The sequence below is a fragment of the Martes martes genome (assembly GCF_963455335.1).
Source record: "Martes martes genome assembly, chromosome: 11".
Taxonomy (NCBI): domain Eukaryota; kingdom Metazoa; phylum Chordata; class Mammalia; order Carnivora; family Mustelidae; genus Martes; species Martes martes.
In genome coordinates this window covers 5,031,640-5,058,125 of record NC_137899.1, presented here as the reverse complement: position 1 = coordinate 5,058,125, position 26,486 = coordinate 5,031,640, and the positions used below count along the sequence as shown (strand labels likewise).

General features: G+C 53.0%; 1 protein-coding gene across 2 annotated transcripts in view; it reads left to right on the top strand.

Moving 5' to 3' along the window:
- GRB10 (growth factor receptor bound protein 10) overlaps positions 1-26,486 on the top strand; it is a 173,679-nt gene that overhangs the window by 40,637 nt on the left and 106,556 nt on the right. For both annotated transcript variants that reach the window (XM_080818250.1, XM_080818251.1), the window contains exon 3: positions 13,435-13,524. In XM_080818250.1, coding sequence (XP_080674376.1) covers positions 13,474-13,524 — 51 coding nt within the window. In that variant the 5' untranslated portion in view covers positions 13,435-13,473. The remainder of the gene's footprint in view (positions 1-13,434; positions 13,525-26,486) is intronic.

Here is a 26,486-nt window from a genome sequence, read left to right as displayed (position 1 = left end):
GAGGGAGCGGGTGTGCGCGGGATCCCACACTTGCCGTGGCTGTGAAGTTTCAGAACAAAGCTGACATTTACGCTGCTTGGAGCTGTCAGAAACCTCTAAACCCGGGACACACGGCTTGCTTTCCCAGCCGTGTGAGGGATGCTGTTACACGCAAGATTCAGGACCCTTCTCTGACATGTGCTTTTGCAGGATTTGAGCTATGCCTCGTAGAGCAAGCAGAAGCGAGTCTCGCTCTGCTGACCTGTAGTCCCTACGCGTCTAACGTCGTGAGAGCCCGAGAAACGGGTTTACTTTGCAGAATTCACCAGCGACCCTGGGAGAGCTCTGGAAGGCGGTGCAGCCTTAATGCTTTCAAGATGTGAAACCCAGTGATCCTAATCACTTGTTTTTTGGATATGTAATTCCTGCACTTGGCATGAAACTTAACAGCTCCAGAGGGCCCCCAAGTGTCCTGGTCACCACTCACCAGTGGTTTGCGGTCGAGAGGGACTCTGCAGGGAGGAAGCCAGTGTGCAGTCTAGCTGGGTTACTACTGCTGCTGGGGGGCTCCTGAGGGGAAGCCTGGGGGTCGGGGACCCCACACCCCCTTCTCCAAAGCCCCAGAGACCGGGGTTCTGGCAGCTCCGGTCTGGACTTGAGGGCCGACTGGGAAGGGAGGAAGCGGCAGGCCTTTGGCAGGCTGCACATTTTCTAGCTTTCTTTAGCTGAACGTCCCCTGTCTGTGATGTGAGTTTCAGCGTAGGGACAAGCCCTGTACTTTGAGATGCAGATCCGAAGGACTTGGATTTGTGTCTGTTGTACATCTAAGCATGGTTTTACAGACCTTCCTCTATTTTCTTGATAGAGTTTGAATCCCTTTCCCAGTGATTAGAGGACCTGATCTGCAGGCAGCGAAGTCAACCCCGAGAGCTTTCGGTGGTGTTAATGGCCCCGTGCGCCCGTGAAGGACGGGTTGCTGGGCGGTAGGTCAGGGACGTGGTGGGCGGTGCGGGCGCCCTCATGGTGATCTCTCCCTTTTTCACTTAAGTGATTCAGTCTCTCATTTTTGTTCCCTTGTTATGTGTGGATGTGCAGAGAGCAGTCCCTTCGAAGGCACCCGCAAGCATTCAGTAATGGGTGATAATCCAGAAATCTCAACCGTCAAGGGTTATTCTGAGTAACGACACCAGTAGTGAAAACAAAACGTTAACGAGTTAAAGAATACACACACACACACACACTCACACACAAACACGCATATATGTGTGTGTGTGTGTGTGTGTGTGTATATATATATATATCAGGAAAACTAAGTTCTTTAAAAAGGACCCCAAATTTAGCCTGTGTGTAAATCTGCATTTTAAGTTTAAGATTACAGTGGTTTTCCTTCTCGCCCTAGGGTCCCCTGGTCACACAAGGTGGGATGCCCTCCTCTGCGAGAGCTCCTGATCCTTCCTTTTCTCTGACTCCTAGGCCAGCTACCTGTGCTGATTCTATGAGCGTTCCCTTGTTTGCGAGGTCCTGCATTCCCCGGATGGCCCTGGCCAGGTCCTTCCTCATCGTAAAGCCTGTGTCCTCATCTGGGAAGTGGGGACGGTCCCCTCCATCCTTCTGGGAAGGCGGGCCAGGGAAGGTGGGGTGCGGCATTCTCATGGACCCCCATCGCCTCTGTTTGCATGACCTGAGGCCAGTGTGGTTGTCCCTGGCAATGCGTTCGTGATGGAGGTCGGGAGGCTGCTCTGCCTCTGTGCCGTCCGGCTGTTTTCCGTGGAGAACCTCGCTCTTCTCTCGCTCGGTTGTTTCTTGACTTACCTCCAGTGCTGGGCACCTCGAGTCCTTTGGGTCATTCCTTCCAGGAGCCTTCGGGGGCTGGCTTAGCAACCCTGTCCTGCCCTTAGCACGGGATTGCACACGTGCGTGTTAACAGACCCCACTGCCCGCGGGTGGAGGCAGCTGGAAATTGAAGACCAGCGTCCCGCCTTGGCCTCTCCTAGCTCGCACGGACCAGATCCCGTTCCCGGGGCCTTGCAACCGAGCTCAGGACTCGGGCCCTGGATGTGGGAGAGCACAGCCCCAGGACTGACCCTGACCACACACTTGGCCGGCGCGGGGGACCTGAGGCAAGCGGCTTCTGCTCAGTCTCCTGGCCCGTCCGGTGGGACTCACGGTCGAGTCTCCACGTGGATCGTGTGAGGGCACGATGCCCCCCACTAATAACGTAAGTGAGGAGTGTGGCCATCACCAAGTTTTTATTTAAAGAATTTCGCTGGTTTTCTGTCTGGAGGCTGACCAAAGCACTTAGGGGTAAGGAACTGTGGATATGTGAATAGAATATCCCAAAGAGGTCTCTTACGAGAGACACAGAGTATAAAGTCAAAGGTCATGCTCCTACGTAGGGTCAAATGCAGACCCTTGTCCCTGAAGCCCTGAAGTTTGACGTGCCGAGGTCAGTCTCTGCTGTAGGTAGGTGAGGGTGGCCCTTTGGCCTGCCTCCCTTCCCCCTCCACCCGCCCGTGTTCTAGAAGGATTCTTTCTATTGTGTAGGAAAAAGTAATCAATTTTTGAAAGGCCGGAAGTGGACCAGGTGTGGCTTCCCTCTGGGAATCTGGCCCTTAGGATCCCGGTGGCATTTGGAGGAGCTGATCATGTTGTTTACTTCATCCGTTGTGGTGGGCTCCCCTCCCCACTTCCAGAAAGTGATATGTGACTCTTCAAAGCTTTATTGCAATTGTCCCCCCTTGCAAACATCATAAAAAAGGATTACTCAAGTAAAGAAAAGAGACGAGAGCCGTGGTTCTCAACTTTGGGAACACCGCGGAGCTTAAAACAATGCCCATATCCCCAAGATTTTACTTTCACTGCTCTGGGGTGCAGCTCAGGCCCCCGAGGTGCCCCATGGTTGGTGCTAGGCCACGGACACAAGGGCCCCATGTTCTGATTTAACGGGTCCACATCCGGGCCAGAGCGTGTGTGTGGGGGGGTTCCCAGGTGGTGCCTGTGCTGTCTGTCCATCTGTTCAGGGACCCTAATTTGAAAACCATGGGACTGTGGGGTTCTAGTTAAGAGTGTGGATTTCTAGACTGAGCTCCGTCACATCCTCGGTCACCTCGGTCTCCTTCCCGTCACTGGCCCCAGGACCTTGATCCCTGCACTTCATTTGGCTCTTGTCAATGGTGGGAATGATTCTAGTGTGAGGGCGTGTGAGTGTGTTTGCACATGTACTTAGACATCCCTATGTAGCCTTCTGCTTGGTCTACACAAGCACTTGGGAACCATCTTTTTTTTTTTTAATCCCGGTCTTGACAAATTGAAATAACCAATAGTAAGAACGTCCAAGTCCATGGCTTTCTTTACCCGTAGGGACGAAGGTGGAAGGAGTGTGGGTTTCAGTCTGTTTTATCTGTAGTGTTTTCTATCAGAAGAGTGTTTCTTATTTTATTTTTTTTTTAAGGATTTTATTTATTTCTTTGAGAGAGGAAGAGAGCAGGAGCAGGGAGGAAGGGCTAGTGGAGGGGGAAGCAGACTCCTTGCTGAGCAGGGAGCCCAGTGTGGGACTTGATCCCAGGACCTCAGGGTCATGGGTCAGATGCTTAGCTGACTGAGCCACCCAGGTGTCCCTATAAGGGTGTTCTTTAAAGATTATTTTGATTTTGGTATATATTTGTAATAAAAGTTCTAATTCTATTGAAGTCTCCAAATTTATTTTGTCTATAAAGTTACCACATGATTAAAATCTACTGCATCCCTTTCCTTTGTTTTCAGTGTGAGCTTCTTGTCGACGTGTAAGGTCCCTTCATTTGCTACAAGACCCCTGCATGCAGATGTCGTGTTCTGTGGGGTGAAGCCCGAGCCCTGTGGTTGATTGTTAACCACACTGGGGGCCGCGTGCCCTGCTGTTCTCAGGGGCACGAGCATCTCGCTGGCCCTGCGCTTTGCCGGGCCCGTCCCTGTGCTTGTCACCACGCTAGACTTTTGTCCTGTTCTTGGGTCTCTGCCTGCTCTGTCTCTGTCTGTCCCTTCCTGGCTCTCTTTTTAAACCATTTCTATTTCACGTGCTCTGAGTGTTTTTTTTTCTTAGTAGTGGAATAGTTGTGATTGTTATTTTGAAAAGAAGGGAATCAGATAGTTGACGTTTATTGCTACACGTCATCCGTCTTCGGAATAAATTGTTTCTTCTTTGAATGCTGTCTTCTTTGCCCGGTTTCTGTTTTCCCTTTGATGTTTGAAGTATTGTGAGTTTCTTTTTATGCGGTTATTATGATTTAGATTGCGAATATTCTGTTTTCAGCCCCACAAGTAACTGTCTTCATATGTCACGAACGTGGGTCCATCACGTCGTTCCTGGTAAACGGCAGGGCCTCTGGCTTTTATGGAAGGGAGCGCTTTCTTTGTAAGAAGTCCTACAGTGACTTAAGATTGGCAGCTTATCTTTGTGATTTTATTTTTAAATTAAATGTTATTGTTTAACTTCTCCACACGCGGTGATGGTGGTTAGTCCCGTCAGCGTGCAGACCTTCTGGGGTCCCCACTGCGTGCCGTCCTGGGTGCGGCAGGGAACAAGACCACATCCTTGAGCAAGAAGGCATTTTCCAACTAGCAAGTGGGATAGGACTGAGTTCAGGCGCCGGCTGTGACCGTGGAGCCGGGTGGTGGGACAATGAGCCCTTCACTGCCTGTGCTGGGTGTCATCTGAGTGTCCTGAGAGGTGGCCGTGAGCAGAAAGTGGGAAACGGACATGCCGGCGAGGACATAGTAAATTCCCTAAGGAGACGTACCCGATTTTCCCAGCGGTACTAAATGCACATTTTGGATGTGTGGCCGAGTCAAAATGGAGAGAGCCCTTCTCGCATGGTCGGTGGCTTCGGGGGTGCTGGAGATGGCTAGGCAAGCAGAGGGCTTGTGTTTTTCTCAGAGTAGGTCAGAGGAGGTGACACGTGAGGGAGCTCGGGTGTTTGCTGGGGAGCGGTTGTCGCAGAGCGCTGCCCTAAGCCAGGCAGGAAAGGGGTGTGGGTGCAGGGAGGTGGGGACAGGGTGCCAGGTCCGGTGGGCAGCACTCTCCATCCTGGAGGGCCGGTGTGCAAGGGAAGCCAATGTGTTCGCAGGTCCTAACTACCAACCCGAGCCTGACTCTGTTTTCAGATGGTGGGTTGCATCCCATCATCAGGCCACGCATCAGCTTAGTCGGTCACGCACAGCGTGTTCGGGAAGGAGGACAGATCAGAAGAGGAAGCATCGGTGTGGATTGCCCGGATCCTGAGCCCAGTGCCAAGTGTGAGCCTCAGGCGAGTCATGAGATGCGAGGGTCCTTCAACGGACCTGTCAGCGTCCTAGTCGGTTTTCCTAGCATAGGGGGTCATCCTGGTGGGAGGGGCACCGGGCAGTTGAAATCCACCGTGAGCCTACTCTGCGGTTGGTTGTGATGTGAAAGGCATATGCGTGCCAGTCTTCCGAGTCTCAGGAACGCCTGAGAAAGCTTTATTGGTGCAATGTTTTCAAATTTTAAGACAGTTGTATCATTTAATGTAGTAGAAATGGCCCTTAAAATGGAAAAACAAACACGAAACAGAGAGAACAAAGGCATTGTTGAAGTTCAGCTGCTGGACCCACAAGTGTAAATATTGACGTTGTTGAGAAAAATGTTGACTCTAGAATCAGCTAACTTTTGGCTTTGCTTGAACTATTTGTCCGGACTGTAGTCTAATTAGGAAGAAAGTTCAAGCTTCATGGTGAAGATTATTTAAATTTTCATCATAAGTTCAAAACTCCATTAAAAGGGACAGACCCCCGGGATCCCTGGGTGGCTCAGTTGGCTGGGTGACCGACTCCTGATTTCGGCTCAGATCATGATCTCAGGGTCATGAGATCGGGCCCCGTGTTGGGCTCCATGCTCGGCGGGGAGTCCGTTCCTCTCCCTCTCTTTCTCCCCCTTCCTCTCTCCCTCTACATCTGCTCCTACCCCTGCTCATCCTCTAAAAATGAATAAGTAAAAGCTTTTAAAAAAAGGGGGGGGGGGACAGATGCCAATACATTATTTATAACAGCACTCTGTCAATGGACAAAATTCATAATCAAAAGACACATGAAACCAACACAGTGTGATGACCTTATCCATAAGCGCCTTTCATCAAAGGAAAAGACAATAGTTGTTGGTACAATTTCTGAGTCAGTCTACAACTGTTCGTGAGAATGCCTTTTATTGTTGTAGGTATAAAGTTGCAGTATCTGCCTGCCTGTCGGGCCCTTCCTCCTGCTGTGGAACACATCATTTTGGTAAATCAGCTGATGATTTGAGTAGGGGACTCTTTTAAAGGGGCATAGGATGTCACCCCTGCACTGCTGTAGGACATTTCAAAGTGTGGGGGTTTTTTTGTTTTGTTTTTGGGTTTTTTTGTTGTTGTTGTTGTTCAGGACCAGGATGGGGGTTTGAGTCTCCACCAGAGCACAGATCGTGACCATGGTCTTTGTCTTTGTTGGGTGTAGACGGCAGGGCGGATTTACGGAGGGCTTGCCCTTGCCATGGGGGTTCCGTTTCCCCGGCCGGACACTTGGGTGAGTCACACAACTGAGAGGGCATGACTGCTCAAGAGAAACCCAAATGGATAAGCTGTGAACAGTCTCCAAGTGGTGGAACTAGTGTGACTGGGAACGTGGTGGCATTTAAAAAGGAAAAAAAAAGTTTGTATAAAGTCAGTCTGCAGTCATTGTTTTATCCGTCTTTGTTTCAGCATCCTAAGAAATTCTGCTGAATTTCATGGTTGTATTAAAAAACATTTAGCGGGGGTCGGGGTGTGCCTGGTGGCTCCGTCGGTTGAATGTCTGACTCTTGATTTTGGCTCAGGTCAGGATCTGTGTTGTAAGATCCAGCCCTCACTGGTCTCTGTGCTCAGTGGGGAGTCTGCTTGAGATCCTCTCTCTCCCTTTGCCCACCCCCCCCCACGAATAAATAAAATCTTTTAAAAAATTGAGCAGAAATTGTTAATTTTATTAAAGGAGGCTTATCGAATAGCTAACTTTTCTGATATCTAAAACCTGGGGATAAAATATATGAAACCTAAAATTTACTACGTTAGCCATTTGTTAAGTGTGTAATTCAGTTGACTTAAGTACAGTCACAGTTTTGTGTAACCATCATGGCTATTTATTTCCAGAACTTTGTCCTCATCCCAAACAGAAGCTCTGTATCCATTGAACACACTTCCCTTCTCCCCAGCCCCTGCTAACTTCTACCTCTTGTTTCTGTACTGGGTGCCTCGTATAAGGGAGGTCCTACAATGTCTGTGCTTTGGCAACCGACTTACTTCATTTGGCATAATGTCTTCAAGGTTCATCCATTTCGTAGCGTTCATCAAAATGACGTCCCTTTTCAAGGCTGAACAATATTCCTTCGCATGGATAGGCTACGTGTCGCGTGTCCATTCATCTGTTGACGGGCACTTAGGTCGTTTACGCACTTTGGCTATTGAACACAGTGCCGCTGTGAACATGGGTGTACAAGCATTTGTTTGAGTCCTTGCTCCCACTTCTTTTGGGGTATATGCTTAGAAATAGAATTTCTGGAACTTATGTTCATTCCGTTTGATTTTTTGAGGAGTTTTTGTTCCATTTTCCCTAGAGGACACACCATTTTATATTCTCATCAGTGAGGCGGAAGGGTTTCAGTTTCTCCACATCCCCACCAACATTTGTGATTTTGCGTGGCGTCTCGTGGTGGTTTGATTTGTGTTTCCCTAATTACTAGTGATGTGGAGCATCTTTTCATGGGTTTATTGGTCTTTTATTTGTTTACCTCAGAGAAATGTCTAGTTATAGTCTTTTGGCCATTTTTGAAATTGGTGGTTTGTTCTCTTATTGTTGACTTGTAGGTGTTCTTTATATATTCTCGATATTAATCCCTTATCAAATAAATGATTTGCAACTCTTTTGTTCTTCTCTGTGGGTTTTTTCACTCCCTCGATCATGTCCTCTGCACAAATGTTTTTAATTTGGATGAAGTCCAGTTTGTCTCTTGTTGTCTGTGCCTTTGGTGTCTAATCCTGGAAGTCGTTGTCAAATCCAACATCATGGAAACTTTTCTGTAGGTTAATTAAGGAACCTAATTAGTTGATTAGTGTGAGTCAAAAGTTCAACCTCATCATTTTGGACGTGGCTATCCAATTTTCCCAAAACCATTTATTGAAAAGACTGTCCTTTCCCCATTGAATGATCCCAGCACCGTTGTTGAAAATCAGCCAGCCATTATATATGACGACGGTTTGTTTCTGTGCCCTCTATTCAAGTCCATTAGTCTGTATGGATGTCCTTCTTCCATTTCCTGCTGTCCTTTTCACTGTAGCTTCGTAGTAGGTTTTGAAATCAGGACATGTGAGTCCTCCAATCTTGTTCTCTTTTTCAAGGGTTTTTTTGACCATTTGGGGTCCTGTGAGAATCTCTACAGATTTTAGTAGGTTTTATCGATTTCTGCAACAATGCTGGAGGGAATTTGTGAGGGACTGCGCTGAACCTCTAGATTGCTTTGAGTATTATCGTCATCCGAACAATATTAAATGTTCTAAACCACAAAAACAGGATGCTTATCTTATTTGTATCTTCTTTATATTCCTACAGCAACATCTGTAGTTTTTCGTGTACAAATCTTTTGCTTCCTTAGTTGAACATATTCCTCATTGTGATTCTTGATGCTGTTTTGAATGGGGTTTTCTTTTTTTTTTTTTAAGATTTTATTTATTTATTTGATAGACAGAGGTCACAAGTAGGCAGAGAGGCAGGCAGAGAGCGAGAGGAGGAAGCAGGTTCCCTGCTGAGCAGAGAGCCTGATGCGGGGCTCGATCCCAGGACCCTGAGATCATGACCAGAGCCGAAAGGAGAGGCTTAACCCACTGAGCCACCCAGGTACCCCTTGGAGTTTTCTTAATCTCCTTTTCAGACTTTTTGTTAGAGTATGGAAATTCAAGAGATTTTAGTGTGTTGATCTTCCGTCCTGCAACTTTAATGCATTTATTAGCTTGAGATTGAGTGTGTGTCTTAGTAATCTTTAGAGTTTTCTGTAGATAAGATCTTGTCATCTGTGGATAGAGATGGTGTTCGTCGCTTTCCAGTTTGGATGTCTTTTACTTATTTTTCTTGGTCTATTACTTTAGCTAGAACTTCAAATGCACTGTTGAGTAGAAGAGGCATCCTTGCCTTGTTTCTGGTCTTAGGGAAGAGCTTTCCATCTTTCACTATTAAATATGAGGTTAGCTTTAGTTTCAAGACATTTTAGGAGAGACCAGAGTTACTCTGATCTTCTTAGTATATCTAACTATAGTTTTCCTGTTCCAAAGGGACTATTCAACAGGGCTTATGGGATATGTATTTTTCTGGCTGCAAAGCAATCTCACTTGGTAAATACTTTCAAAGGTCATATTAAGGTGATAAAATGGGCATGTTTCTGTGATATTTTTGGCACTCCAACACCCATTAAATTTGAACCTTCCGGGGGAAGGTAGCGTGTTTCCCGGTGTTGAACACATCCCAGATTTCCAGAGGCATACGAGGCAGGGCAAGCAGCAGGCACAGAGTGAGCTGGGAGTGTGGGAAGCAGTGGCAGAAGGAGGTGTGGGGCAACATGTTAATATGGGTGCAGAGAGGGTCCTTAAACGGCCAGGAAGGCCCATCCTCTGTGGCGAGAAGGGGGAGCCAGGAGGATGGGATCCCCTCCCCCAGGCCTGCCAGGATGTGGGCGAAGGGGCAAAAACAGCATCCCAGGAAAGCGAGGCTTCAGACTGAAGAGGTGGGAAGATGTGTTTACAGGAGGGCCCAGAGCTGGGAAGCTGTCCCCGCAGAGCCATCAGACCCTCGTGGGCTTTGGGGAGGCCCACAGGAGACGGCACAGCATGGTCCTGGCAGCCGGCCGCGATCGGTTGGTGTGTGTACGTCAGAGTTCTCCAGAGAAACCGAACATATATGGGTCTGTACGGAAGCTTTCCTTAAGGAATTGGCTCGTGTGACTGTAGAGGCTGACAGGTCTGGAGTCCACGGGGCTGGCTGGCAGTTCGGGACTCAGGCAGGAGTTTGCTACGGTCTTGAGGTCAGATCCCTTCTCGGCGTGACCTCAGTCTTTGCCCTTATGCTCTCAGCACATTGCACAAGGCCCACACCCATTATGGACGGTTTCCCTTTACTCAAGTCTGTGATTTCAGATGTTAACCGCGCCTACAGAGCACTTTTATTCATTTATTTATCTATTTATGGTTTTTTAATTGATTTTAGAGGGAGAGAGAGAGAGAGAGTGCGAGTGTGCATGCATAGCGGGGAGGGGCAGAGGGAGAGAGAGTCTCAAGCAGACTCTGTGCTCAGCGTGGAGCCCGATGTGAGGTTCAATCTCACCACCCAGAGATCGGGACCGGAGCTGAAACCAAGAGTCGGACGCTTAACTGACTGTGCCTCCCAGGTGCCCCACGGAGTACTTTCAGAACAGCCTCTAGATTGGTGTTGGATTAAATGGCTGGGCACGGAGCCTGCGCACACGGAGCTCGCCACCATGGGGTGGGGGGGCAGGTGCACAGGGCTGGGAGTTGCTGGCCCTGCCGGAGGCTGGAGGGAGGCGACCTGCCACAGCTGTGCCCAGGCGGGGAGTGGAGTGCTCCCTCCATCTTGTTCGTGCTTCTATGACTCCTGCCCTGTTCTTTCCAGCCCAGCGGCCTCTTAGGGAATGTTCTTCAGTTTCCGTCCAGGTGGCTTAAAGGATGCTACACGCTTGCAGGAAACATAAGTGGTTGGTAGTCAATGTTACACGTTTAGGGCGCGTCTGTTCCTTTTAGCTAAAATGACAATTCAGTAGTGTTCTAATACCTTGGGTCTGAGTTCGTTTTCTAGGACCACCAGAACCGAATAATACGGACTGGGCGGCTCAACCAACAGAAATACATTTTCTCATGGCTCGGGAGACTGGAGTCTGAGACAGCTGTGGGCAGGGCTGTTCCCCCTCGAGGCCTCTGTCCTTGGTGTTCAGACGTCCGTCTGCTCCCCGTATGTTCCCACGGTTGTCTGTCTGCTCCCACGGTTGTCCGTCTGCGTGTCGTGTTCTGATCTCCTCTCACACCAGATCAGGGCCCACACTAAGGCCTCACTGGAACCCAGTCACCCCTTAAAGACCCCCCACCTCCAAATTCAGCCACATTCTGCTTCCTCGGTGTTAGGGCTTCAACTTCTGATTTTGGGGGAGGACGCAGGTCAGCCCATTACTGGGTCTTACCTTGATTTCTGTGCTGTTTCAGCAGATGGAGTCAGTATCCTGACTTTTGTGCCCCATCGGATTTTAGGTTTCCCCTGGGAAGCTTCTGTGAGTCTCTGATTTCTGGGTTCTGAAGACTTCACACTATCTGGAGGGAGCATTTCTGTGGGGGGTGGGGCACGGGGCCCCGATGGGCAGGTGCTGTTCCCTTCACAGCCGGGCGCTGCTCTCGGCACCCTGAATTCTGCGCCAACCTGGAAGCTGCCGTTCTGCCTCCGTGTTTGGCTCGTTCTTTCTGGGGACTGTTGTCCATGTTTCTGGGATTTCGTTCATGCAGATTGAGTTTTCTGCTGTATTGATTCTGATGTGACTGCCCCCAGCGTCCAGTTTATTATCTCATCCTAGGCCCCTTCCTGCCTGTACTGTTTCTTCCATTCTCCTTTTTAATTTCGTGGAAAGAAATGAGCCCCTTTCTAAGTTGTCCTTATGTTTTTCATAGTAAAGCGACTCCCGGGAGACGAGCCCTTCCATGCCCTGAGCATAGCAGCAGAAAGCGTTTGCTCAGCTCCCTTTCCTTGCTCCCTCATGGTAGGGGTTCTCCTTGCCTACCTCCGCTGGGGACAGTGTAGGAGAGGTTGGGGGTCCTGCTGGCCGTGGCCCCTGGATGTGGTGGGGCGACCGTCGTGGAGTCATTTTGTTTTCTTCCTGCTCTATTGGGCTGACACAGATGACCCCCCAGAGTCCCCTTTGTGAACGCTGCCCTGCTTGGATCCAGATGCTGAGAGCCTGGTGAAGTGGGGGTAGCGTCCACTCTTGGCGTGGGCGTTGGGGCACAGTGAACGCACAGTTTACCTGAGGGGAGCGAGAATGGGAAGGAGCATTTACAATTCTGTGTGGCCGATGAAAAGATGAATAGAAGCCCAGCGTGGGGCCAGGAGCCCAGAAGGGACACTGACCGAGCCATCTTGGAGCAGTGATGATTGGTGAGAGGCAGTCTGGGGGTACTTCCTGGAGGAGGTGATTCCTGAGCTCAGTCCTACAGGGTATAGTGCGTTTGCTGGTGGTGGAGCTGGGGCCGACAGTTCCAAGGACAGAGGCTCAAGAAAGCCTCTCGTGGCCCAGAGTTATGAATTATTTAGGGTGTCTGGACCATGGAGGAAGCAAGGGTGCGGGGCGTGCACCTCTGGGAGTGATGATCACGAGGAGCGTTCATTGCTGCTGTTCCTGAAAATGTTTTCACGACCGATGACTCTGTTCCTGGAATCTGCACCCCGCTCTGCTTGCCGCTGAGATTTCGAAGGAAAGAAGGGTCTCAGAGAAGCTGGCGAAGCCGGCCTCATGGCAGTTGGGCGGAGCGTTCCCTTTTTTGTCTGTGTGTTCAGAGGCACAGGGAAGACCCATCCCAAGTCCAGGCCAAGGCACTGGTCACCCCTCGCCCCTCGCCCCTCACCCCAGACCCAGTCCTCTGCATCAGAAGGGAGGGGCCTGTGTCAGACTCAGCTGGGAAGCTCGTCTGTTTCGTACATGGCGAGCTGGTGGTTTGCTCCGCAGTAGAGTAAAACAGCAAAAGTCAGGATCTCTGTTTCCTGCTTATTAGGAGCTCCCTGGAAGAGCCAGTGTGCCTTTTCCGTAACTGCTGGTATTTGCAGCTCATGTAGAGGGCAGGAAAGTCTCCCGGGTCTTTGCAAGTCCATTTCTGGGAATGTTCTTCTCAGGGGTTGTACTCAGAGAACCATGGCCTTCAGGGAGAGCGTAGAGCTAGCCGGGGGCCCTTAGATGCCCCTGACAGTGGTCAGTCTTGGCTGTGGCCAGGGGACCCACTGTGCACACAGGCGGCCCCCCGAGGGCCCCAGCAGCACATACCTCCCTGCCTCATCAGAATTGGGCTAAATCCATCATGGCCCAAGTATGATAAATCGTCAGGGTGTTAATATTTGTAACAAGGAAAGGAGCCCAGGGGTCCCTGGGAGCTCCTGAGAAGGCATGCGGTCAGTGCCATGGGCCAGGTCCCCTTTGGCGGTCTGGGGGCCCTGGGACCATGTGGGCAGCCCCCCCAGGGCTCTGTAGCTGGCTCCTGTCTCAGAAGGCCGGCCTGTACCCCCGCAAGTAGAGATCTCCAACGAGCACCTGACCGCCTGAGGGGTGTCCCAGCGGCAACCCCCTTAGCCGTGTCGTTCTTGGACAAGTTGGGAGGAATGAATTTCTTCTCTGCACAGGCTTCTCACCGTCTGTCTCCGTTGCAGGTGCTGCAGAGTGGTCAGTATAACGGGAAGAAGGAGCCGATGGCTTTAGCTGGCTGCCCAGATTCCTTCTTGCACCATCCGTACTACCAGGTATGGGGGAGCGTGGGCGGCGGCCGCCCGCACGGGCAGTGGCTCAGGGCCACGGCGCAGATGGAGTTAGCGACCGCGCCCCACTCCGTTGCTGGCCGTGGCTGCACTGGGGCTGCTGGCACGTCCCGCAGAGGATCACGTGTGGCCCACGGTTGCCTTCACTTGGTGCTGGGAGGCTTATCACCTGTCCTCTCTGTCCGTGGCACCCTCTCCTCGAGGAGATTGTCATTGTTCTGCGGCTTTGCCTGTGATGCGCGGGATGGAGTGTTCAGGTGTGGTCGTCGGCTGAGCCCCAGGGCTCCGGGTGGCAGGGGGCTGTGGCGCCTTGGAGGATGTTCATGGGGGGGCACTGCATCCTGGGTGAGGAGTGGGGAGAGGGCGGGCTCTGGGCTCAGGCGCAGCCTGCCTTTCAGAGATGCAGCCCTCCCCCGGGGACTGGCTCCTTCCCGCCCCCTCCACCCAGGAGCATCCGGTGGGGTTTGGTGCAGGGCACGGCTCGTTCAGACCCGGCCCTCCAGGTTCTCAGGCTGCCCGGTGGGTTTCCCCTGGACGCTTCCTTCATCTTCCAAACCACGTTTGTGTTTGAACTTCTGCTCGACGGTGTGCAGGGCCACATCTGCAGGAACGCACCAGCCGGGCGTGGTCCATCTGTTTCTTTTTTTTTTTTTCTTTTTTTAATTTATTCGAAAGGGAGCAGGAGGAGGGGCAGAGGGAGAGGGAGAAGCAGGCTCCCCACTGAGCAGGGGCACCCCCCGCCCCCCGATCATGATCTGAGCCAAAGGCTTCACCAGCTGGGCCCCCCGGATGCCCCAAGCTTGTCCATCTTTATGAGTCTCCGAACGCGTCACGTACCTGTACCATCTCTCTCTTGGCCTCGGTCTCTCCCCAGCAGGGCTCCCAGGGTTTGGAAGTCCTTCCGTATGCTCTACCCTCGATCTCATACTGTTTTCTCCTCCCTTCATCTGTAAAGTCTCTCTTCGGTAATAGCGATGAGAATGTCCTTGTGTACCACGGCTGCAGAGAGATTTCCTTTTTAATTCTTTTGGGCATCGAAGTGATACGGACCTTCAAAGAGAGGCCGAAGGTTAGGACTTATTCATTGTAGCCGCTGAATTTGAGATGAGACCGAAGCCGGTCACGAGCCAGAAAAGAGTGCCGGCACCCTAGCCGAAATGTGGAGCATGCTGGGGACAGCGGGTCTGTTCCGTGGGTGATTTTGTGCAAGGCTCTCCGCCTTCTGCAGGGCTGATTTCTTGTTCTTAGAGGGCCTCACCCTGTTGACGAAGGCTCCGTGCTGCACCCGTGGCTCGTTCTCCCGTGGTCACTTAGCTTCGGCCAAGTGTCTGGGCCCAGACTGTGCCCATCGTCTGTCCTGCTGCCCTACGCTTCATACCGTCACTCCAGGTGGAGGGGATGGATCAGTGCACCACCAGGGATACCGTCTCCGGGGGAGTCTGTCTGAAAGTTGGTGAAGTGTCTTCCCCAGCTGGTTACAGAGCGGACCTGCAGGGCCAGACCTGATGGGCAGCACCGAGTCCCTCCTGCAACCTCCCCGTCCCCTCATCTTCAGTTTCCCGCAGGGCCGCACAGAGATGGCAGGAGCGCCGGGCGAAGGTCACGCCTCAGTCCCCAGGCAGCTGTTTGCCTTGGCTGACTCAGTTGCCGGAGGCTGCTCTGCAGGAGCCTGGAAGCCGTGGGTGCGTGGTAGTCAGCCCAGCGAGCCTCTGTCGCCCCTGGAGGAAGTGCTCAGTCATGCCGTTCGGCGACTTTGGATGGCATGGTCTTCCTCCCGTAAAAACCCAGCAGCCAGACTTGGCAGCTCTCATCCGCCATTCCTGGAAAATCGGATGACAGTTCCAGAATTTCTCAGAAAATGGGATGATTTACAGTGAGTTCCAGCCTTGAGCAATCTGCAATTATAGCAATTAGAGAAATCTCCCAAGTTATAGAGAAGAATTTCTTAAGATCGTCAGCGACGAACAGTTTTCTGATTCTAGCTGTTCACTTGGAGCTGGGGCGTGGATTCGTGACAGGGTTTGGTCAATAGATTGCTGAGATATAGAGCTTTTTATGGACACAGAAGCACCCAAATTAGCATGTGCATTAAATTATCCTGCTTTCCGCGGTAAATGTGTGGAATGGGCATGACGGGCCCCAGGGCTGGTGGGATGGCGGCAAACAGCTTCCCTTTGAAGACATAGCTTTTCCTTTAAAATATAATTATTATCATAGTTTTATGGTCGGGGGGGGGGGGCTTGTAACAGTCCCGTGCCTCAGTTTCTCTTCTGGTAGGAAAGGGTTAATGGTGTCCAGGTTGTGTGGGGATCGGAGTAAACGCACAGAAATCACCCGGCATGGGGGTGGCCGTGTCTCGGGCACCCGGCCCAGGGTACTTAGGTTTCATTCCTTGGTCATCAACTGGGCCAGACACAGAGTCAGAGCTAGGACGACAGCTTTGCAAGAGGCAGGCAGATTCCCGGGGCTCGTGAGTCCTCGTGGGGGAGGTGGACTTGGGACAGCTGGCAAATAAGATGATTTTGAATGAGGATAATAATTCGGAGGCAAATAAAACAGGCCAGAGGGAGAGAGAGGTCAGGGAGGCCTCCCCGGAGGAGGCGTTCAGAGCCGAGGTGGCCCCCAGGCAGGACTGGGCAGGGCTCTCTCTGCAGAGGACAGAGGAGGAAAAGCCTGGCCTGGGGAGGCTGGGGCATAGGTGAGACTTGAGTCAAGTAGGAATGGGAGTGGCTATAAATAGAGACCTGCAGCCCATCGTCTGCAATTTTAAAACCCCAGAAGGTCTAAACCGGGAGGAGCTCTCATTCCTCACGTCACAGCAGACCTTGACTCATCTCGAACTGTGCCTTATAGGGGCCTCCCTCGGCCCTACGTTCTCTCTGTCCGATCCGAAAGTCCTTAGTTCCCACCTCCTTCTGGCCTCTGGGGTTTCGAGGAAGGGATTACACACCTGGGAAGAGGTACATTTTATTTATTGACTAAAAATGAAAGCGGCATTTATTATCCTTAAGGAAAGAATGCAAAAACGTAGGAAGCGAGACGAGTTCAGGTAACACATGCGAACGGAACGTTGAACGGTGCTTTGGCAGTGAAATGCTCGAATGTAAACGTGATACAGGTTGTCAAGCTTACTGTTGAATTTCTTTCTTTCTTTTTTTTTTTTAATACTTTATTTATTGGACAGAGAGAAATCACAACTAGGCAGAGAGGCAGGCAGAGAGAGAGGAGGAAGCAGGCTCCCTGCAGGGCAGAGAGCCTAATGCGGGGCTCGATCCCAGGACCCTGAGATCATGACCCGAGCTGAAGGCAGAGGCCTTAACCCACTGAGCCACCCAGGCGCCCCGCTTACTGTTGAATTTCTAAACACTGAGTATCGAGCTTTACTTTTCTGATTTTTATTCTTAATTTCTGAATCAAAAACACATATGTTTATGGGGCACCTGGGTGGCTCAGTCCGTGAAACGTCAGCCCTTGGTTCAGGTCACGATCCCGGGGTCCTGAGCTCCAGTCCTGCGTTGGGGGGGGGGGTCCCGCCTCAGTGGGGGGCCGGCTTCTCCCTCTGCCTGTGCTGATGGCCCCGCTTATGTCTCTCCGTCCAATAAATAAATAAATAAAATCTTCCAAAACAAAGCAAAACAAAAAAACCCACGTATGCTTGTCTTGGAAGTCAGCATCTGAGAGAGGGTCCCTGTGACCACCCCCCCACCCCGGGGAGCTGTCCCTGGCTCCTTCTCTGCCCCCAAGGGAATTCCTTAGTTCTGTCCCAGACCCCCGTGATGCTTCTCTGGCTCCATTTCGGCCCCATAGTCCCAAGCCTTCAGACCAGGAACCTTCCTCTCCAGCGTGGGGGCTGGCAGACCACAGCAATGGGCCGTCCGGCCCCCTGCCTGCTTTTATAAATGAAGGCTTATGGGACCAGGGCCATGCTCATTTGTTTACATCTCCGCAGTGGCTGCTTTTGGGCTCAGCAGCCCAGTAGAGTAGTGTCTGGCCCTTTGCAAAGAAGCCGTTTGCCAACTGCTGTGTTAGGACACTGACTGCTCCAGTGAGTGTGTGGTGCTGTGGGTGGACGGAGGCCAGAGCGGGCCTCCTTGTCGCCTGCTCGTGGTCGGGGCCACGGGGACGAGATCAGAGCCTGAGCGTGGGCCCTCGCCTGCCAAGCACGCAGATCTGGGGGGTTTCTGCCGGGCCTGCGGACCTCTGGGGACAACCAGATTCCTGCACCTTCTGGTGGTGTGGAGGAGCTGGGGGATGACATCAGTCCTCTAGTCTTGATTTGGGATCCGTCCCCAGAAATGAATTCCATTCCCAAAGCCCATCCCTGTTCTTTATCTTTTTAGTCAGAGAGGGATCCTGTAGCCTCTTTGTTTTTATCCTTATGCCCCTGTATCTTGGCAAAATGTCATTTATATTGAACTCCATTTTCTTCCAGAACTTTGTGGCTGGTGACTTTGGCTCACTGTGGCTCTCACAGGCGGGCTGGAAGGATGCAGAGATCATTCCTCCCATCCCTTGTGTTTGCTTCATGAGGGCATCCCAGCTGATGGGACGTCTACCTAGAAGCGGTTTTGCAAATCATTTCAAGTTCCGATGCTGAATTTCCTAATAACCGCTGTTTTACAGGAGTCTTGCGAGAGAGAAGAGGGAATTTGTACATGTAGAGTGTACCCTACACTAAATAAATTCCGTGTCCGTGTCTTCTCTTTACAACGTCACCGTGAGAATTAGGATCCCCGGCACTGTGCTCCGCGCATCCAAGACCTGCAGGAAATGAGCCACCGCTTTGATGTGACTATGTGAGCTGCTCTCTGATTTCTTAGAGTGTAGATCTCGTCTCTGGAAGTAGAGATTCTAGGTGGTTTGGGGATACCTAGGTCCGTTGGAGACTGCAGTCTTCCCAAGTCTTTGAAACCACTGCAGGACCGTCATGTAAAAATAGACGGCATTTGGTTTGGAAAACCATTTTCTCCGTGATCTGGTTCTCGCTCTTGGAACCCGAGGTAGTGAGCAGCCTGTCAGTAGGCAGCGTGTGTGCTTCTACTTTCTGTAACTTACGGAAGCCCCTGGAAACTGTTTTCTTTTTTTTTTTTTTCTTTTTTTAGATTTATTTATTTATTTGACAGAGATCACAAGTAGGTAGAGAGGCAGGCAGAGAGAGAAGGGCAGGCTCCCCACTGAGCAGAGAGCGCAATGCGGTGCTCGATCCCAGGACCCTGAGGTCACGACCTGAGCCGAAGGCAGAGGTTTAACGCACTGAGCCACCCAGGTGCCCCGAAAACCTTTTTCTTTAACCGCTGGGAGTAGCGCGCCTCTTTTGTTCATGGACTGACCGTGTCGGGAATGACAGTAGACCGTGGCTAGATCTCGGGACCCAGATACCCACCCTGCTGTCGAAGACTCCAGGCCATGGTGTGACAGACGGACAGGTGCAAAACCAGCTGGGTGGGTCTGTGTCAGCGGTGTGCCTTGTGGATGACCCTGTGTCATCCCCGGACATGCCATGTGGGTATTCAGCCCAGATCTCGTGACTCTGTGTGTGGCGCATTGTGTAGTGTGTGGCTGGTTGTGGAGACAACACTCAGCACTTCTGTGCTCCCTGTCTTGGATCCTCCTGCCAGCCCTGGGACATGGGGCCGCCATGCTGTCCCCTTTCTAGATGACACTAAAGACAGAGCAGAGAGGCTGTTGCCCCCTACTGAGGAACAGCCGTGTTCTTCTGATGTTCATGGCTACGCGCGGCGCGTTCATGTCCCTGAGACTGAGGCGGGAGGGTATTGTCAGGGAGAGCGGGGTTCAGTTCTCCTCAGAGCTCCTGTGATGCGGTATTTCGTTGGTACCCTCCGAGCCTCAGTGTAGTGACGACTTTTCAGTTAAAGAGAAATAACCAGCTCTCGTCCTCAAGTCCATAAGATGAGTATTTCAAAATGTCACAAGGCAGTCTCTGAAAACCCATGAAGTGCTGCAAATAAGTAAATAAATAGAAGTTAAAAATGTTCAAGGATATATTTGGTTTTCGACTGGAAAGCATGTTCTGGTCCGAATGCTCTTTTGGTCGCCTGTCCTCAGAGGACGCCACCATCTCAGGCGTGGGCTTCACGTCTTTGACTTCTTCTGATGGTTCCAAGGAAACAACAATTCTAAAATCATTCTCAAAAAACAGCTGTGTTTGTTGAGTGCTTCCTGTGTGTTGTGAAGTCTCAGAGGTCGTCTCGTCCCCGGAAAGACCACAGCGTGCCCGCTGGTGTGTTGGCATCGTGAGACGGTGTGAGCCGGGGGCCGGCGGGGCGTGGGGAGGAGGCAGGCAGGACTTCCTGGGAGGATGCTCTGGAGTGCGCCAGGGTGACACGCGAGCCCTGGAGTCCCCCGTCTTTCCCTCCTAAGGCCCCTTCAGTAACAGAGCCCATGCGTTCCATGCTGCCCACTTACCACAGCCCACACGCCTTAAGTCCTTGAGGGGCCTTCCGTTGTCCCGGTTTCTGGCACGTTTCCTTGTTTCCATCCTCCTGGCTTGTCTTTCCTTCTTAGAGGAAGTCCTCAGCACTCCAGGTGGGTCCGGCCAGATGGGAGCTGGGGGGCTGAGGGGGACTGCCCCCGACTCAGCGCGTGAGAGTCTCATCTGTCATTGGAGGCAAGATGGGCTTTCGTGTGGGGAGAGGGTCTCTTCGGGCAGGCCTCCCTGTGTTCTGGGCGACCTCGGGGGGCTGTGGTCCTGACCAGCCCAGGAGCAGTAGAGAAATTAAGAGAACACATTTAGAAATTTTACAGTAATCTGAATGTTGAATTAGTGATAAAAACGTGGGCATGTGTTGTCTTTGTTTTATGTCATATTTTAGTACTTCCTTTTTATCATGTTTTATATAAGATACTTGTGCTGGACTGCCTAGTATCTGTAGCGTCCACGAACCACACCCTCTCCCACAGGGGCCTTGGGAAGTGCTGGCTTAGGGTCCTTGGGGGAAGGGGTCAAGGTCAGCCAGCCGGGGAGCACTGCTGTGTCGCAAACCAGCAGTAAATGGCTTGACTGGAGCACAAGCGGTTGCAACGGGTTTTTTATTCTTTGGTTTTGTTTTAATGGTGCATTCTGGGGGAGAGAGGAACCTTAAAATTATCGCTTTTAATAAAGCCTGTGGAGTAGTGGAAGCCTGAGCTTTTCAGCTCTGTTTGATTTCCCGTTGGAGTGTTGTCTCTTGGCGAGCAGGGAAGGTTTAAATTCTGTTTGGGTGTTCCCAGATGGTGCTTCGCACCTCCCGAACTGCACAGCACCGTGCACAGATCGCTTGATCGCTGACTGGTGGCGTTTCCCTACCTCTGCACCCTGCGCCCCGTTCGGCAGCTGGCGGTGGACGGGGCCGCACACCTGCTCTCACCGCCCGGTTACTGGCCCAGCACCGAGGGGTCCCTGACTCTTCGCAGCTGTGTCTTTGTCATCGTCAGCTGGGCGGTCCCCAGCGCATGCCATATTCCTGCGTGTCTGAGGGAGACCCTGCGCATGTGGCTCCTGGGACCTTTCAAAGATTATTACTACATTTTATTAACTGGGAGGACACCAAAAAAAGAAAAAAAAAAGAAAACGGGATGGGAGGGGTTATGAAGTTGCTGGTAATTCATTATCCTTGCTGAGGATCGTTATCCTCAGCCTCTGCGACCTTTTCCTATAATTGATCTTTAAAGAATAAACACTTGGCAGATTTTCAGTGTCTCCTCTTACTGAGCTTTCTGTCCCTCTGGCTGTGGTCCGTGAGTTTTCCTCTCCCCCAGGTGGATTCCCCGCCTCAGCAGGCAGTTCCCTGAGGGGTTGCAGGGAGTCTCATTCCAGCCCCGCCCCAGCAGCGGGGCACAGGAGGGGCGGCGGGGTCTCCGCCAGCTGTCTCTGCGTGCCTGGGAGCCTGCTTCTGACAGAGGGGCTGGAACCAGATTGCTTAAAAAAACAAAACAAACAAAAAAAAACGCAGAAAGTAAACCATCAAAGGAGCATAAACTCATAGGAAAAACAAGACTTTTTGTTGTTGGTAGAACATTCCAGAGTGGGGTGAAAGTGCGGGAAGCTAGGTAGGATGTTTGTTTCCCAGGGAAGGGCTGGTGTCTGGTGTCACTGTCCAGATTTGTCGCGATTTAGATGAAGATGCTGGAGTTGGAGCAGCCGCCTCCCCCAGGACCGAGGATCCCCCACGGCCAGCACCCCCGCCCAGCGGCACCAGCTCCTTACCCTTCCTTTTCAGCGAACCTTCCCTCCTGTTCCATTTAAAGTGCTGCTTCCTCTGCCACTTACCCGCTCTGTGCTTTCCCTCGATGATCCAGAGCCTCAGCCCCTCCCATTATGAGTGAGTAAATTACAGGGTGTGATTATGGCTTTACTACCTGTTTGGTCCAGATGAGCCAGGAGGGCGGGATCTGTGCTTTAAGGGCTAACATGCCGGCCACGGCGTCGGTGCTCGGCAGATGATTGTGGAGCAGGTGAGTCTCTTGGAAGGCTGGCGGTGTTCCTCTGTTCTTAGTGACCGAGCCGTCACACACTAGAGTCTCTGAGGCTGGTCAGTTGCCCCGTGACTAGGCTGGTAAAGAGGTCAGTCCTCAGTGAGTTTGAGGACATCACCCCGTGACCACAGACATCTTGGTTCGAGAAGCTTTCTTGGACCCGAGAGTGGTGTAAAGCGGTCTGTGCCTCCCCACCTTCCCCGGCTGAGTCCTGGCAGGGGTGTGTAGATCTCAGGGTCCTAGTGGACTGGGTGTTCACTTGCACACGCAACCTACTTCAGCCTACTTCTTAGATGCGTTTGCAGTCCGATTCCGTCTGTGGTCTTCTAAGGACGGAAGATCGGGGTGGAGTGCAGATTGAGGGCACGGTCTTGTGAGTCCCAGGCGGGACCCTCTCCTGTGTGTGGCGTGGGGCTGCACCCCATCCCCTGCCTGCCCTGCCTGCTGTGTGATGAGGACGCCACGTTCTCTTCTCAGCTGCTCTGAGTCCGTGCTCCAGGGCAAGACTTGGCTGCCTGAGCCCAGGACACCACAGCGGCCGTGAGAGAAGTGTGTCGAAGTATATTTAGAAAGCCGAGTCATCAGGATGTGGGGGCAGAGCTGGAATAGGGAGCAGAAGAGTTTGAGGCTGACTCTCCTGTCCGGCTTGAGCACCTGCCTGAGGGGTGGCGGCTGGCCGGCGGTCGCTGAAGGATTTCTGGGGACCGGTGTAATGCCAGCTTTTCAGATGACGGAAATTTCAGATGCAGTTAACCTGTCTTCTCATCACCCGAAACTAGCCTCTCCTCCGTCCATTCATTGCCCTCCGGGTCAGCCAGGTGTCCAGCCTTGGAGTAGGCCTGGAGAGTCCTTTTCCCGGATGTTTCAGTCGCCGTTTTGTGCGGTGCTGTTGCATGAACCTGTCCCGTCTGCCAGCCTGGCACTTGGTCTGCTGGGCTGCGACATTTGTGCAGTCTGCACCCTGAGCGTAGGCCCCTGTCTTGCAGGGCGTCCTAGGGCCTGGGGCTTCCCTGGAGTGGGAGGGGCCTGTTTTGTTCCCAGCAACTCCCTTCTGGACTGGTTTGGAACAGGGTCCTGGGATGGCTCTGCCTGGGAGCTTGTTACTGCCCCTCATGGCTCCAGGACTGGTGGCGGGGCGGGGTTAGCGAGTTCATGGATCAGTGTTTTCAATGGATCCAGGGATCCTGTTTGGTCGAGACCCGCTTTTTAGAGAAGGAGGCCTTGGGTAGAGGTGCAGGCTCCATCAGACCTGTTTCCTGGCCCAGGAAGGGAGTCTCTCTGATCTGCTGATAAGGAGCAAGGATCATGACCTAGCGGGGAGTTCTTGTGGAGAAGGCGGGGCTGTCCCGGTATCTGTAGATTATCTGTGTCCGTGTACAGTTTAAACTAGTGGCCCTTGTGTTTCCACACACTCGCATGGACTCACACGTGCACACGCACACTCCCGTCTTCTCCTGAGCGCGATGCCGTTGGTCACAGGCCTGGGAGCTCAAGCCTGCAGCCACCTGTGCCAGAGGCTGGCCCCGCGTCCCTCCTGGTGGTGGAAGCTGGAGTGGCCTGTCACTCGCCAGGCATTGTCACTTGTGACTGCTTTCCAGGGGTGTGGGGGTGAGCGCAACTCAGAAGGCGCCCTGGAGACCCTCCTTGCTCCCCCTGCCTCCCTCCAAGCCCTCGAGCTGTAAGGGAGCCGGCGGTGTCTGTCTCGGGGATGGGGAGGCAACTCGGGTCTGCGGCTGGTGTTCTTATGCCTTACGCTGTCTCCCCTGCAGAGCCTCGGAAGTGGGTGCTGTTCCTTGCTTTTCCTGTGAGGGCTGGGGCCCAGGGAGTCGTTCAGGCCAGACAGGTAGGGACAGGAGATGCTGGGTTTAGCTTTGCTCTACCTGGTCCCAAACCTGAGTCTCCTCCCCACCCAGACCTGGGGCATGATTTGGGGGCACTCCCCCCTTCCTTTGGGTGCTTCATTTTGGAGAGTGTCTGTGTTTTCGTGTGGGTTCTACCCCCGGCCTCCTAGACCCCTGTGGTCGGGCTTCAGTGGCGGGGCGCGTCCCGGGCGAGGGAGAGCAGAGAGGGGTGTGGCGTCTCATCTACGGCCAGGCCCGTCCTGGGCTTGGGTTTGGTGCCCATCAGGACTATGCTGGCTTTCAGCCTCCTGGACAGGTGCGGCCTGGCTCTCCTGGCTGCTGGAACGTTCCGGCCTCCCCATGGTCATCTTCAACATGCGTGGGGCTGACGTCTCCTCTCCTGACGGACCTGGTTTTCACTTCACGCCCCCTGCTCTGGGGTTGGGTGTCAGAAGCAGCGGGGCGCTGCGGTTTTTGTTTCTCCTCTTTCTGTGTCGCTTCGACTCCCAGGGGGATGTCTCATGCGAACCGTTAGGCTTCTTCGAGGCCCTGGGTCCTTCCGGGCCTTGCCTTCTTTACCTGGGTTCTGGGCCCGTGCGCCCCCACATCTGAGGCAAGGCTTTGCAAGAGCTCCGTGTAGGAGCTTTTCCGCTGTGGCTCCAGGGGACACAACCTTCGCTCTGCCCCATGTGAGATCTGGGGGTCCTTCTCCTGCTTCTGCCCGGTGGCTCTTGCCCTGGCCTCGATGGCTTCCGTGCATGTGTGCCCGAGCCAGTACTCGGCCGACAGCCGGCCCGGCACCCCACACAGGTCTCCCCGAAAGGACCCCCTTCCTCGTGCTGCAGATCGCGGGCACTCTGGGGAGTGGGTTTGTCTCCCTCAGAGATAACTGTCCTGAGCCGCCTGCTGTCCGTGCACAAAAACCATTTCCGTGTTTTGCTTGTTGAGGGAGAGAGGGTCTGTTCAAGCCTTGATATACCATCTTGACGGGCATGTGGTGTCCAGGATTCGCTTCGGAGCCCAAAAGAAATACAGAGACCATGTGCTCCAGAGACCTCCCTTTATAGTATTTTGTGTTTTTTTAAGATTTTATATTTTATTTGTTAGAGGAAGAGAGAGCAAGCAAGAGGGGGGAACGGCAGGCAGAGCGAAAAGCAGTTCCCGGCTGAGCACGGGGCTCCATCCCAGGACCTGGAGATCATGACCTGAGCCGAAGGCAGACGCGTGATGGACGGAGCCCCCGGGTCCCCCGAGACCTCGCCTTATTGAGCAGGGAGAAGGCAAGGATAAGGAGTTTATTTGCTCCAAATCACAGAGTTGACACGGTGGTGATTTATAAACATTTGGCTCACATCACAGTAAGGGTTTTCATTCATGAAGGATGTGATGATCTGCTTCTGGTGACCCACTCAGGGGTTGGGACCCAGGGGTCCTGTGCGGGGAGGGGCTGACCAAGCCCGGCAGGACCGGTGCCTCTGGGGCCGGAGGACCCAGTTCCTTGTGCTCTGGTGTCTCTGCTGCTCCTTCGGTTGGTCTCGGACACGTGCTTTGCTCGGAGCTCCGTGGAAGATACGCCTCCAGGGAGCATCAGCCTGACGCGCCGGCCACGTCCTTCATCATGCTTCTGGAAGCTTCTTCCTGCCCCTCCCCGCTGTCCTACCCGCCCTCTGAAGACCATCACACCTGACTCAGGTGTGGTGTGGGAACCTGAGTGGGAGGCAGGAGGGGCCCCGGCTGGGGCTCCCGGCCGGACCCAGCTTCCTCATGCCACCTCCAGATTCTTGGCTGCGGGCTGCCGGGCTGCCGGGCCGCCGCTCACCCCTGGCCTTCTGGCCTCCGCTTGCCAGAGGGACTGAGAGATGAGGGAGCGCCACCCCCAAGAATTACATCACAGTAAACCCTGGGGCTTTTTCCTGGTCGGCCAGGACCAATGAGAGCCCTTTCCAGATTTTGAAATGGGAGTTTTGAAAAGTTCGCAGAAGAGGTGCCTCTTGTTGTTCTGCTAACCACGGGCACACGCTGGGGGTGTGCCGTGTGCCGGGCGGGCAGGGGAGCTCTGCTGGGAACACAGCCCCATCTCGGTGCGCCCTGAGGACCGCGCGCCACCTGCTTTCCTGCCGGGGTTTGAGTGTGGATGTTGCACGGGGCGGTGTTGCCAGGACAATGCCGGAAGCTTCAAGCCAAGGAACTCAGGTTCGCGTGTCCGCAGAGGCTTTATGCTCCCCATTGGGGAGCGCGCAAGATTGTGACCCGCATTTCAGAGAAGGGAGCTCAGGCGCTGAGATGCTGAGGGATCTTCGCCGCGGTGAGGTCACCAGAACGTGGAGCCTGATGGCCCCAGCGTCCCAGCTGTGCTCGCATTTTGTCAATGAATGCCCTCTGCTCTGTCCTTTTTGTTTGGGTCTCTGTGTAGCCAGGGGACTCCATTCCCTCTGCCTCCGGGAGGGTCTCAGCCGGTGGCCTGGTCCTTGAGTCTGTGGGGAGCTCCGTACTGTGACCCCGGGGATGAGGGGGCCGGGGGTGGCAGGAGGAACGCCGGGCACCAGGCCTGCCCTCCAGAGCTTCGGGTTGTGGTTGGCCAGAGGCGGCCGGGGTGGAATCAGGACACATTTCATTCCATTTGGAAGTTCG